General features: G+C 38.9%; 1 protein-coding gene across 3 annotated transcripts in view; it reads right to left on the reverse strand.

Moving 5' to 3' along the window:
- SLC25A13 (solute carrier family 25 member 13) overlaps positions 1 to 13628 on the reverse strand; it is a 105322-nt gene that overhangs the window by 38099 nt on the left and 53595 nt on the right. For all 3 annotated transcript variants that reach the window (XM_063324880.1, XM_063324881.1, XM_063324882.1), the window contains 6 exons: positions 9309 to 9455; positions 6841 to 6979; positions 5901 to 5994; positions 5642 to 5726; positions 3387 to 3471; positions 2769 to 2927 (listed from right to left, as the gene is read on the reverse strand). In XM_063324880.1, coding sequence (XP_063180950.1) covers positions 2769 to 2927; positions 3387 to 3471; positions 5642 to 5726; positions 5901 to 5994; positions 6841 to 6979; positions 9309 to 9455 — 709 coding nt within the window. The remainder of the gene's footprint in view (positions 1 to 2768; positions 2928 to 3386; positions 3472 to 5641; positions 5727 to 5900; positions 5995 to 6840; positions 6980 to 9308; positions 9456 to 13628) is intronic.

Here is a 13628-nt window from a genome sequence, read left to right on the forward strand (position 1 = left end):
GAGGTTTATATCATGGTTTTTTGTTTGTTTTTTTTTTAAATCAAAGTATCTTCTCAGTGGAAACACTGATTATTCTTAGAATCAAATTCACATTAAACAAAATTTAGTGCTCTCTTTATATCCACAAGATGGTGTAATTTATCCTTATCTGAGATGGTGGTTTAGAACATGGTGGTTTTGCCCTTTTCAAGTTTGGAATAAAATAATGATACAAGAAAGAAAAATCGGTTCACTTCACCAGATTGAAATATGTGCTTTGCATTAAAAATATCATCTGAAATGGCTGAGTTCAGAGTAGGGTTTATAATTCCTGCTTGCTTTCTTGCGACGCGGCATGACAAAGAGACCACTGCTCCAAATGTTTCTACTATAATTTTTTTAAAAGGTTTTGCATCGTTATTCAGCTGAGCAGGAGAACTCTACCACTACTCCCTCCTCCAGGGGGGGGAAAAAAATCCCCGTGCTTACTTAACTCCGAACCCACCACAGTGTAAGAAAGAATATCAGCGCCCAATGAGCAGCAAAAAGTAACGTACTCTGTAGTCTGTCTTACCTAGTGTAGTATTTAAGACTAGAACGAGATGATTCTTGCTATAACTTTACTGAATTAAATTGGGTGAATATACTAATCTATAAAATGTTCCTTTCAATTTTTTTTGCCCGCTCAATCTTAACCAGAAACCTTAATTCCGCACCCAGTTGCTTAACTTTCTCCACCATGATCTCCTTAGAAATCAAGCAATAGTCTGAATTTACAGAACCGCACCGAGGAAGCTCCACAATTTTAAGGAGTTTTCTCTATTTGATTCTTTAAAAGGAGAAGTTAAATCAGGGCGCCCTTTAAGTAGAGAATCTGTAGAAACGTAGGTCTCAATTTACCTCTGAAATTATGGTGTTCTTTGCCATCACACAATTTCTACTATATAATCCAGAAACAAGTTTATTGCCCTGGGTTTAGAAGTTCAACTCCACCAAACTGTCTGAGACTTCACTATTCAGTACACCTTGGAAGACTGAAAAGTAGTAAAGAGGATGGGGAACAGAAAGACAAGCTATACTGACGAAGGTTCCTAACGTTCCCCAAATTTGGCAACGAAAAAAATCACTCCAAAAACATGACAAGCAAATGGAGTTAAGAATACATATTTATGACATTTCTGAGGCTTGTTTTTCCTGGTGAAAAAATCATACTTTAGAGTTTCAATGAGACAGAAGCAGATAACAGTGGAATTCTGCATATTTATTCTTTCAGGATCCTGGAAGAAGCAGACATACATTTGCAGGGAATACATTTTGTTCTTTAGCCAATAACTGGGACTTTTTAAGATTCTGATTGTTATAAATCATGACAAAATAGAAACCATGTCAATACTCTTTATTAAATTATTAGGCCTACTAAAAAAAAATGCCTCAAACTCAGTCGATAATAATAGAGCCTCCCCATCTCCAATTGGGCTGAAATAACTAAAAAGTCAGTATTTTGCGGAGGAGCTACTTAGCCAACCTCCAGTAACCCAGGTTGTATGTTAAAGAGTGCACAAGTATCACACCACTTACTTTTAATGTTGTTTCACATGTTGTCTAATAAACTGTTAAGTTTTTTTTCAGGTGCATATAGCTTTGCCAGGTCAACAATATTTTACTGAAATCCTCCGTTCTTCATTCCTGACTCAACTGCTTCTAGCAATTAATTTCTATCATTACAATATTCTTTATCAATATTTTCAAAAGTTAAAAAGTATGTAAGCAAGCTGGCTAAACCAGAAGTAACACAAGTTTCAAATCCTCCCCAATGAATGTGGCAGAGGGGGATAAGATATCTCAATAACTGGGATACCAGAAATATAATTTGCTTTATCTCTGTGACACAGAACTGCAGTCTCATGCAGTAGTTCACGATTCTTTATAAATGCTTCTGTGTTACCTGAACTTACACCACTGGTGCCATAACTGGGAGAAGGACATAATTAAAAAAAAGCCCCCATCTAACTGCAGGCACTTACCTAAGATCCCCAAAGTGAGGATGATTTACATTCTGAACAGAGTAAATGAGCTTTTGGAGCTTTCTCCATTGCCTACAAAGGGAGCCTGGAATAGCTAACTTTGTAACGTGGCTGTTTTGGTTATGTATATAAAGCTAAGTGGGTTGAAACCCAGCTCATCTCTCTGGCTGACTCAACAGTGACAAGCTAAGAAGAGGTATACATAAAACTTGATAAAGATGAATATTCCCAATGATTAGTGAAGCACATGCAACTGCTTCAGAGAGACCTTTTAGTCACAAAAGATATCACAAAAAGAGATCTGGTTAATAACAAGGTACCACACTTTCCTCTGTTTTTAAATAGAAAGAAAACAGATAAGAAAGAACACTGAAACAAAAAAAAAAAAAAAAAAAAAAAAAAAAAAAAAAAACCAAAAATGGAAGATCTAACTTCCTACTAAAGAGAACCAAATATTCTTGGTCCTAAGGACTGCTAAGGAAATGAAAACTTGACCAACAGTACATTTTTGCTGTAGGAAATTGCTATTGTTGCCCTGTTGCAGATGAGGAAGGAAAGGACAGGGAAGTCCTACAGAAGTGGACACATCACAATGAGGTTTTAATTATCAAGAAGTTTGCAAATCCTTCATCTATAACAGAATAGAAGCAAAAGCACAAAACCAGGCAAAATTTAAGTCTTAACGAAATAGGCTTAAAAAATCCAGAGTTCCACTGAACTCTTATTAATATCTTATCATTAGTACAGACTACCTTTCAAACTTACCTCTATACAGCCCAAAGAAACCTTCATAACGTAGCACTTTCTTAAAGCAATCAAAGCTGTTTTTATACATAAGTTCTCCCACAAAAGAGCCTGTAGAGCGCTGGTTTTGCATTCGAGTTTTTACCAAATCAATTGGGTAGACTGCAGTGGCTCCAACAGCTGCAAATAAAAATCAAACTGTAAGAAAACATGATTTTGCATTTGCAGTGTTTGACTGCAACTGTCATCTTCCACATTCACATCTCAAATATCTGTTGTATCTTTTTTCTCCATGATATATTCTGGATACATTAAACTACCTCCCACAGTTTTAACCAAAAGCACTTCCTGGCTCTACCTCATTATTAATCTGATTCTTCTGAAACTGGTTTGGTGACAAATCAGATAGCAACACCACCTGCAAACTCCAGTGGCTCGTAAATTCCAAAACTCTTGGAGGCCAGATGACCCCTTCCTCTTCAATCTTATAGTCATCCCATCCCTTAGACAGGGCGCCAAGGGAAAGACTGAGAAGCCTTCCACACTTAAATGAAATGTAGAAGGGGAAGAAGGGCAGAATAAAAGAAGAAAAAACCCAAACAGTGAAGATGAATATTATTTTGCTCAGACATGACTAACCTCCAGCAACTGAACCAAGGGCAAACCTGTACGCTGATTCTGCAATCTGGATGAGAACAGGTCGAGACACATCGCCTGAAGCTTTCTGTCAAGGCAGGATTTAAAACAAAAGGAAAGACAAGAAAAATAATCAGAACATTGTATTTCACGAGAGAACGTCTCGTGATATCAATGCAAAGATACCTGGAGAAAATCCCACAATACACTGACGATTTTGTTGTCAATTATTATTTCTTTTCCACTGATTTCTAAGTGCCATAAAATGTAGCCTCTTCAGATTGGAATAGCAAAGAAAAGAAATACCGATACTACAACAAAATTATACAACTCCAAAATCAATGGTCCAAATGTGCATATGAAGGCACACATATTGCATCTTAAGTCATTAATTTTCTACAGCTAAAAGCAACTCCAGTTTGGAATTTCTTTCTACTGTCGCCAAGACCAGGTATACCTACTGCTTCTCAAGCTATCAAAACAAGTATGCAAGCATTGTTCATACATATTAACTAAAGGAAAATAAGGTTTCATAAAGCACCCCCACAATTTCATTTTGCTCACAGTCTAAAAGTGCTAGATTCAACACAGTGAAAAATAAATTTCAGAAGTGCTCCAGATTTAAAATTGCTATTTAATGAAAGAAAAGAATTAGGAAAACAGAAGTTCACCAGGGGCATTAAGTCTTCTATACTCACTAACACTTTTTGTAATTTCTTTTTTAAAGACACTACAAATAAAAGGACAAAATAAAAATATGGATATATTTTTTCCTGAAAATGTGTTTAGGTTTTAGTCAATATTCCAATGCAGCTGGAGTTGGCCAGGAAATAAATTGAATGTGTCCTTGTAGCTGAGAATCTTTTCAGTCTCAGCATCAAGCGGCTGACATTAAAAAGGAATTGGACAGAAAAATGAAAAGGTAGGACACATACGCAGAAGAAATGGTAAGTAGGCTCATATGTCCTAGCCTCTTGAAATGGCATAAATCATACAAGCAAAGACAGTGGCCCCAAAGCAAAAACTGAAGAAGCTGCTACTTTCACCACCACATTTTTGGCTACATTTTACTGCCACCTATTGTAACTTACATTACTTGATATTCAGTCCAATCCAAATGCTTTTAACTCCTTTAGGAGTCTTCTAGGAATAGATGGTGAGCTTTTGGAAGCCAACTCATTTGAATTCATCCCAGCATAGTCAACATTTAGTCACTGCTCAAACAAACAGAAAACCACCACCCCAGATACTGTCTTGGAGAAGTGGTGGGGGTGTTCACATGTAGGGGAGGGAGGAGAAGAAGAAAGAGAAGCAAAAGAGACGCATGTGTACACACACACACAGAGGCCTGGCTTATGGCCTGGTAGTCCTAAAAATGTAGCCTGCATCAACTCATTGTGGTCAAACTGGCGTCTCCGCACAGACTCAGAGCAGGAAAAAAAAAAAACCAACAAAAAAACCCTTAGTCTCACAAGACACAAAGTTAAGACTGCCTTAAAATAGAGACAGAGAAAGGGAGAAAGAGAAACAGAGGGTTAGTTTTAAATCTATCTGTACAAAAACTTGTGTCAATGAAAATATAAGATATGCTAAAATAATATTAAAACTAAAACATCAACAGGTTTGACATTTAAAGAACACTCCTATTTATTTTTGCCTCAAACGCAACAGAAGTTCATTTGCTGTTATACCATCGAAAGTCAATATCCTTTAGTTTTTGGAAATGCAGAGGATATTAATGCTTTTACTGAAACCATGATGGTAGACTAAACATAATCTCTCCTATTTTGATATTCATCAGAGCATAAGGCAAGGCAGAGAATACTCTGAAACCAGGAACATGCATGTGTGTTCAGAACAAGGGCTGCCATTTAATAGGCTAGATGTTGAATTTACCATCGATAGTGGAAGCAGGAAGTCTTCTTTCCTCATTAAAAAGAACAGAGAGCGACAGCATCACAAAACATAAACATCTTAATTAGGTATACACCTAATATTTACTGAATGGTTGGATGACACTCATACATTTTATCTTTCCAAAGTAAATTACATTTAACGTGCCAAAATGCAGCCTAAGAGAAAGGGGCACAGAGAAGACTTGACACAGGTTAAAAATAAATTCTAACAAGAAGGCATTCCTCACAGGTATTACAGAACACAAGAGAAAAGCAACTTAGCTGACAACACAGAAGTAGGTTGGCTATCTATTTACCTGGCACTGGAAACAGATAATAGCGTCACCTGGCTTCTGTTCTTACCTGCCTCTGAGCCTCAGCCAGGTTGTAGGGCAACGTCCCCTCCTCCAGAGGAGCAATTCTTTCAATATCAGCTAACGTCATGCGCCTGAGGAAATTAATTCAGCTTAGTATTTGCTTAGAGATGGGTTTTCAGATCACAAGAAGTTACCTGCACGTGACCATTACTACACACTCATGTTCCCCAACACCACCTCCCATGCCTTCAGAGAAGGAAAGAGGAAAGGAAAGAGAGGAGGATAGATGATAATTCTCCACTTACCCCCGTGGCTCATACAGATCTGCTAACTGAAACAAGATGTCAACTTCCATGGGTGTAACCTGACCAAATTTCTGAGCTGCCAGAACAAACTCCTCTGCAACAGAATAAAAATACAGAAGAGAAAAAATTAATCAAACCAGAACAAGCAATCCAGAGCACTCCAGAGTTGCTTTATATTTTAGTATTAAGTAGAAGACGCTGGTGGGGGGCAGGAGAAGGGGAATAAAAGTGACCCACCACAAAAGCGTTCCTGTCACTACATAAATGTATGTTTTAAATGGTATATCCTTCATGCAAATAAGTACAACTCTCTGGTCTTAAAGCTTAGTGCTATCAGCAGGATTTAGGATATTTGACATACGGTATCAATCAGTTGTGGGTCAGAGGGAAAAAAAAAAACAAAACAAAAGGCAAACAGAAAAAACACCCAGGAGTTAAGAGATGTAGAACTTTTCATGCATAGTCCCAGTAGGCCACACTAATGAAACTTTGGCATTGCACAGGGAATTCTCTATAAAAGTGGTTAGATATAGCAGATAACATCTTGTTCCAAGCTTGTAGATCAGCTTACTGTGCCGCCAATACAAGTTTATGGAATTCTTCAACTACCCTTGAAGGTCACTTTAATAGGCTGCCAATTTGGCAGGAGTCCTAGGAAGTTTTTTAAACTTTTAAATATCTTTACATACTTTCCTTACCCTGCCCCCACTGCCAGTTTACTAGGACCTTGTTCTGATTGAGAAACAAAATGAAAAACCTGGAGGGTGGACCCCAACAGGAGTGTACAAAACTGAGTGGCGTCCCAAGGAATGCTAACGAGGCAGGCTTTCTCCCCCTCCCATTGATTTAAAAGCATACAGATGAGGTCTTCCCCTCCACCACCCCCCTTCCCCAACCAAATGCCCAAGGAAACTTCCAGACTGCAAACATTTCTACCAACCCTTAGTGACTTCCACATCTTTTCTATTTCCAGCCAGCGTACTGTAGATCTTTCTAATGAGCTCCATGTTGTTAAGGAGAGAATTAAATCCATTAAAATAGGAAAAGCTGACCTGATGGGAAGTGGTACCTCCAGCAGCCTAGAGTAGAGACAGTAAAAGAAGAAAAGAGAGACTGTTACAAGACTAAGAAAAATCTTGAAATAAAGGTTTTCAAACAATGTTATTTTACAAGAGCGACAGTAGCACAGGGTTGCTTTTTCAAAAAAACTGCAAAATAAAGAAAACTGTGAAAGATTCTTATGTTACTGAAACTAATCATGACCAGAATGTAAAACTCTCCCCGCCCTACAAACCTAAACAAATACATATGCAGGATTATAACAACATAACCAGTAGTAATTTACAAAGTTCAAGTTTCAGTACTGCTTCAGTTGGAAATGTTTCATAAGTTTGCTTATTTCTAGTAATGAGGAAATCTACTTCTACAAGTAAAGTATATTACTATACAGAAAACTTCAACAAAATCAAAACATATTCTGAAAAAGGTCAACTGAAACATTTAAATTCACAGGCATTTCAAGTCATGGAAAACCAGCAGTAAGCTCTCAGGCTTATATCAGGCAGTCAAACAAAATGGGAACAACAAGTTTCAAACAGTTATGCGTTCTCGACTAAGAACAGAGCCTAAACCTTTATTTGAAAGTGGTGTTGGGTCTGCACACAGAAAAATTATTGGATCAATTCCCTATTTAAAGATCAGTGATCAAGCAAATTTCTGAAAACAATGCATAAGCTTGCCAAAATTTAATTGACCTTGAGGAAGAATCAAAAATCTTAGGTTTTATGAGAGTATATCACCCAGGAAAGCTGATAACAAGACTGGGGAGAGAACTGAGGAAGAAAGTATGAAATCTCATTGTCAGTCCCTAAGTCTTCTGGCTACGCTTTTTGCTGTATGCTTCTTCTAATGTTCTGTCCAGACTTTGCAGTTCTCACCACTTCACACATTTCCCTGGAGTTCTCCCTTGCAAGTCAAAGCAGAACAGATTTCTTTAAACCTGGATACGGCCAGACTTCGGATTACTTGGAAAGCGCTGCTACAAGTTCCCAAGATTAGAAACTGTGGTCAAAACCAAATGTATCTTTTTTTTTTTTTTTTTAATTCAGTGAAATTGCAGACTTGTAATATTTAATTTGGTTTATGCACTTCTAGCTGAAAAAAGTGTACACTCAAGTGTAATAACTGTCACTTAATATACAGTGACTGTCCTTGGATTACGTTCATACACTGACAGTTCATACACTGTCCCAGGTGCTTGGAAATTGCAGTCAGGACCTCAGAATTGACATTGGAATCATAGAATAGTTGGAAGGGACCTTAAACATCATCTAGTTCCAACACCCCTGCCATGGGAGGGGACACTTTCCACTGGACTAGGTTGCTCAAAGTCCAATCCAACCTGGCCTTGAACACTTCCAGGATGGGGCATCCCCAACTTCTCCAGGCAACCTGTGCCAGTGTCTCACCACCCTCAGAGTAAAGAATTTCTTCTGAATATCTAATCTAAATCTCCCCTCTTTCAGTTTAAAATTGTTACCCCTTGGCCTATCACTACACTCCCTGCTAAGGAGTGCCTCCCCATCTTTCCTGTAGGCTCCCTTTAGGTACTGGAAGGCCACAGTAAGGTCTCCCTCCTCTTCTCCAGGCTAAACAACCCCAGCTCTCTCAGCCTGTCTTCATAGGAGAGGTGCTCCAGGCCTCTGATCATCTTTCACGGCCCTCCTCTGGACTCCTCCAACAGGTCCATGTCCTTCTTATGTTGAGGGCCCAAGAGCTGGACGCAGTACTCCACGTGGGATCTCACAAGAGCAGGGCACAGGGGCAGAATCATCTCCCTTGACCTGCTGTCCATGCTTCTTTTGATGCAGCCCAGGATATGGTTGGTCTTCTGGGCTGCAAGCACGCATTGCTGGCTAATGTTGCGCTTCCATCAACCAACATCCTCAAGTCCTCCTCAGGGCTGGTCTCAATCCATTCTCCACCTACACTGTAGTTGTGCTTGGGATTGCCCCGACCTATGTGCAGGACCTTGCACTTAGCTTTGTGCAAGGCCAAGTCCATCCTTACAAAACGAGTCCTTTGGGGATGACTTCCTAAGTGAGATGCAAGGGCATTTTAACATATTTGACCAAGTCTACACTATGATGGGATGACTGGAAATAGTCAGGCAAACTCTACCTTTGTAGGCCATTACTAAGGTCCATCTACCTGCTTTGTCTTTTGTCTTAGAAGACCAGGAACATTGAGAATACGTATTCTGCAATAAGGGTTAACTTTCATATGTATAGATCATAAATGCATCTATAAGCTGGACTACATGCCACATATAGTGGTCAAGGTACATAAAAAAAGAATCCCATGTCTGCATCCCAGGTCTTTCCCAGTTGGGGTACCAGAACTACTCACAGCTACGAGACATTCTTCTACAAATGGTGTCAGCATGTGTGGACGGATAGTGACCATAATGTCCCTGAAGTCCATAGCTGTGACTCTTCCGGCCTGAGCATTGTCCCTCTGCACAAAAGCCTGTTTTGCATGTTCTAACTGTATCTCCTGAAAAAATATGGGGAAGAAAAAAAAAAGTTAAGTTCAAAATCATCGCCTTAATAGTTAGATTTTATATAATGCAATCCTGCAAGATATCTCATACTTAACAAAACATGATTACAGGTAATCTAATTTTAATTGGATATGGTATGTGTAACTTTCAGCCTTTTCTACTGGTGGCATATACAGTCTCCATCACTGAGCTCAATATCTAGGACAACCATCACGATTTCTCTGCTGTCTGGACATTACGTCACACAATTCATTTAACTGAGAAATTAAGGATATGTATCAACACACCAATGCAGGTCATCTCCTACTCATGAACATGAAAGTGTTCCATGATGTGCATTATCCAGGTTATTGCATGTGTCACAGCAGGTCAAAATACTTTCTGTAAAAGCATTTGCTACTCCCTGAGCAAGGACAATGTAATCATCAAAGATTTCCACGTAGACACCCCCTAATCTTGAAAGCATTCCCTCAAAAAGCATCCTCATTTAAAACATAAAGGTATTTGTCTACAAAAGACACCAGCAGTTTAATTTAGAACTCCTTGTATCACGACTGATTAAAGATCAGTTCTCAATATTTCAGCAGTAGTAACAAGAGGGATCAATCACAAGCATTATCTGATGCAGCCACCTGATCATCTCATTTTGTGATTCAAATGTACCCCTGAGAGAAGAGGGGAGAAAAAAAGCATTTAATCTCTCAAAACTGTATATTTTTCTACTGTGACCTTCACCCTTTCTTCACAAATTACTGTTAGACTGCTTTCTTATTTTTTAATTTTTCATTTAAAAGGAACAACGTTGCACAGACAGTAACTTGGTAATACATATGAACTTTTTCTTCAGTTCAACAGGTTTGCCAAAACCAGAAATACATTTTGGTGATATAGATAGACTTCTCAATTGGTATTTCTTTGCTGAATGGAGGAAAACAAATCATTGCCATGTCCTCCCTTTAAATTTCAAAGCTTATAAAAGCTTCTTCACTGGAAATACAGTGCTTAGCCTGAATACATATTCATAATGAGTTACTCAGAAAATTGAATCAGAGCAAAAGTATGTCACAGCAATACCAAGCAAGTCTTGCAGTGGACCATGACACTATCCTATTATTTCTACATATTTGCAAATATATGCCTTAAAAGTCATATTAAGCCAAGATTCAGGCTAGTTGAGAATCACCGGCACGACGTATTCACGGTGAATACGATCTCCTGTAAATTGATGTTAATCTCACAGCAGCATTCAAAGGAACAGAGAGTGAAGGGCAAAAGGCAAATTCAGCTGGCGTAGGATCAGACCTGCCGGGGGCCGGCAGTGGCCATCACTCCTTCCGCTCGTTCATCTCATGCCGTGGCCACCAATTCATGCTGCCATTCAAACCATTCTTGTGTTTTCATTTCCGCCTCCTGACCTCTCAAATTTTAGTCCTGATTTCTAATTAAAACACCTAGCCTGACAGGTATGATGAAAACCTCCTAATATATTAGGCAGAAGAAAAAAGGCAAGGAGCAGGAAGGACCGATCAGTGTTTCAATACTGTGTTTCACTTATAGAATTATTCAGAAATTTTTGCTTTTAATGAGAAACGCTCGTGGGGGTTGTGATTTAAAGTGTTACAATTTCAGTTCTGTCACGTTTCCTTTACATTACAGCCCCCTATGTGGAGGTGTTACAATTCAGCAATAACATTCACTCTGGCTGGATGCAGACATATAAGCTCTTGCTTCACTTCAATTGTGACTATAATTTCAACAGAAATTTGGAAGCACGCAGTTTTGGGAGGTTTACAGTGGGAGGAGCACAAGAACACAAAAAAACTTCATCAGTTGAGGCAGGGCAGCTACTTGGGAGGCAGAGAGCTCTGAGGAGGAGTTAGGTATAATAACTCCCGTCTTCCTAAATACTCACGACCGGGCAGGTGGAAACATATGAATAAATGAACAAAAATGTTTGTCATTAAGTGGCAGCATCACCAAAGAAAAAATAAATTGAATTTAGCAGAAGGATTACATGGGAAACTATGAATGTTGCTTTCTTCTCCCTCTCTCATTCTGTTTGTTTTAACCACTGAAACTGTTAGCAGTGTTGTGCTAGCAGAATCCGGCACTAAAATGCAGTAAAAAACCACCACTTGCAGAAGTCCAATCTGTTACCATCTGCATACACCCGTCAGTGAATCTGGAGGCACGTATACCATCAGTGGGACCTCAGCTGCCAGTGATGTCTCAGACACGGAAGCAGAGCAGGGCTCATGTTCCAGAGAGGTAGGTTGAGTGAGTGTTTCTTGTCATCACCCAGCTAATTGCAAAAAGACTGTTAGTACTACAATTGAGTACAAGCCAAAACACCCCATCCTCTCCTTGCTAACGTGATTCCTTTCAATCTTCTTGGTACATGTGGAACCCACTAGAGAGGAGAATTATCCCACTTGGTTAAACACATGGTTATGGACTCGGTGCTGCCATTTGCCCACACTCATCAGCTAGGAAAGAGCTGCTTAGCTGTAGACAGACAGCAAGACAAAGTCTTAACAGGATGATGTCAGTTTTCTGGAGTTCCCTATTCGCACTGCCTCCTTAGTTCAGAAATGAAATGGTTTAAGCATACTGCAAACAGATAGAAAAGACTCATCCCACCTTCTCAGGAAGGCAGGGTCTTTTTAGGCTACAGTTATTTTGAGCTGTGCTACGCATTCTCCAGTTGCACCAAGCAGAAAAAAGCCCAGGGACCTCCAGGCACATGACATTCCCAAGCCATGACCAAGGCAGTGACATGGCATACAAGAACATGCACATCATTACATGGTAACATACTCAGTCTCAAAACTAAATTTCACCTATAAAGTCGGTCACAAAAAAACCAGACAGATGTCACTTCTCTAATCACTATACATTGCATAACAATGTAATAAACTCCTTAAAATGTTTAACTGAAAAAGGCTATCTATTCCCTCAGTCTCCGAGGCTGAAAGTTGAGACATATCACAGCACGACTAACTACATTTCCAAATGAGGCTCAGTAGCTACTAGCAATTTATTAGGAAAATCTTTACGAGATGTTTGTAACATCGCCTATGCTGTGTATATGCAGCTAATATAAAAAATACCACAATAAAGCAAAGTTGTAGTGTTTAGAGATGCTATCTGACTTGCAGTAATTTTTATTGTTCCACCTATTTCAGTCCATTATTGTTTACCTAGACAGATTAAGGTTTAAAGAAATACAATCCTCATTGCTTTGCAATACAAATTACACATCCTAAAGAACCTCCTCTAACTAGACTTTCTGTAAACTTAGATACCCTTAGAAAGCAAGATTCTCCCTTGATGCTGGAAGTCCAGAATTCCCCCAGGTAGCATGAGACTTTGTGAAAAATTAATTTGCACATCATGGCAGGCATGCTGGCAGCAGAATTTTCATTAACTTATTTCCTATTTAGAGATTTTACCTTAGCTTTCACTTACAGCTTATTAGAAGCTTTTTTACTTTCCACTTAGATAGAAATTTATGTTTGGGTTCCATCCCAATGGATCTACAAGTCATCAGATACAGCGCAATCCTTTCCACTGGAGTAGATCCTGGGGTTCAATTATAAAGAGTACTACTTCATCAACTACTATGTTGAGCACAGATAAATTCCCAGACAATGTGGAAATGGATTTACCAAGCCCAGATATAAGCATATGTTAACATTCATCCTGCAGAATAGATTTTACATGCTGAGAAAGGGGCCAGTGTTGCTCTTTGTGAAGCAGACTTGCCACTTCAGTGATGATGGAACATGACCATATCCAAACAGATATAGACGTGACGGATATATAGTGGAGATATATGAGCTAATTTTAAGCTAGCAAAATAAGAAGCAGGGTAAAACAACAAACCCCAGCTCCGGGTTGATGCAAATATTGTTAACTGTATTAGAGCCAAGCAGTTTGGAGGCTATACTTTTGGGCATCTCTGTTACTGTAGATAAAAAAAAGTGCTGGCAGGATATAAATATTCATAATCTCATATAAACTCTTCTCATTTAAAGCCAGAAGAGATCCATCTTGTGCCTGGATAAAATATACTAATGTTATTTTCCACGTATCTTCAGCTTTGCCAGAAGTCATGATTAGCCCAAATGCTGTGACAGATAATGAATATGTAACAACTTTATGTG

The sequence above is a fragment of the Chroicocephalus ridibundus genome, chromosome 2 (assembly GCF_963924245.1).
Source record: "Chroicocephalus ridibundus chromosome 2, bChrRid1.1, whole genome shotgun sequence".
NCBI classification, from domain to species: Eukaryota; Metazoa; Chordata; class Aves; order Charadriiformes; family Laridae; genus Chroicocephalus; species Chroicocephalus ridibundus.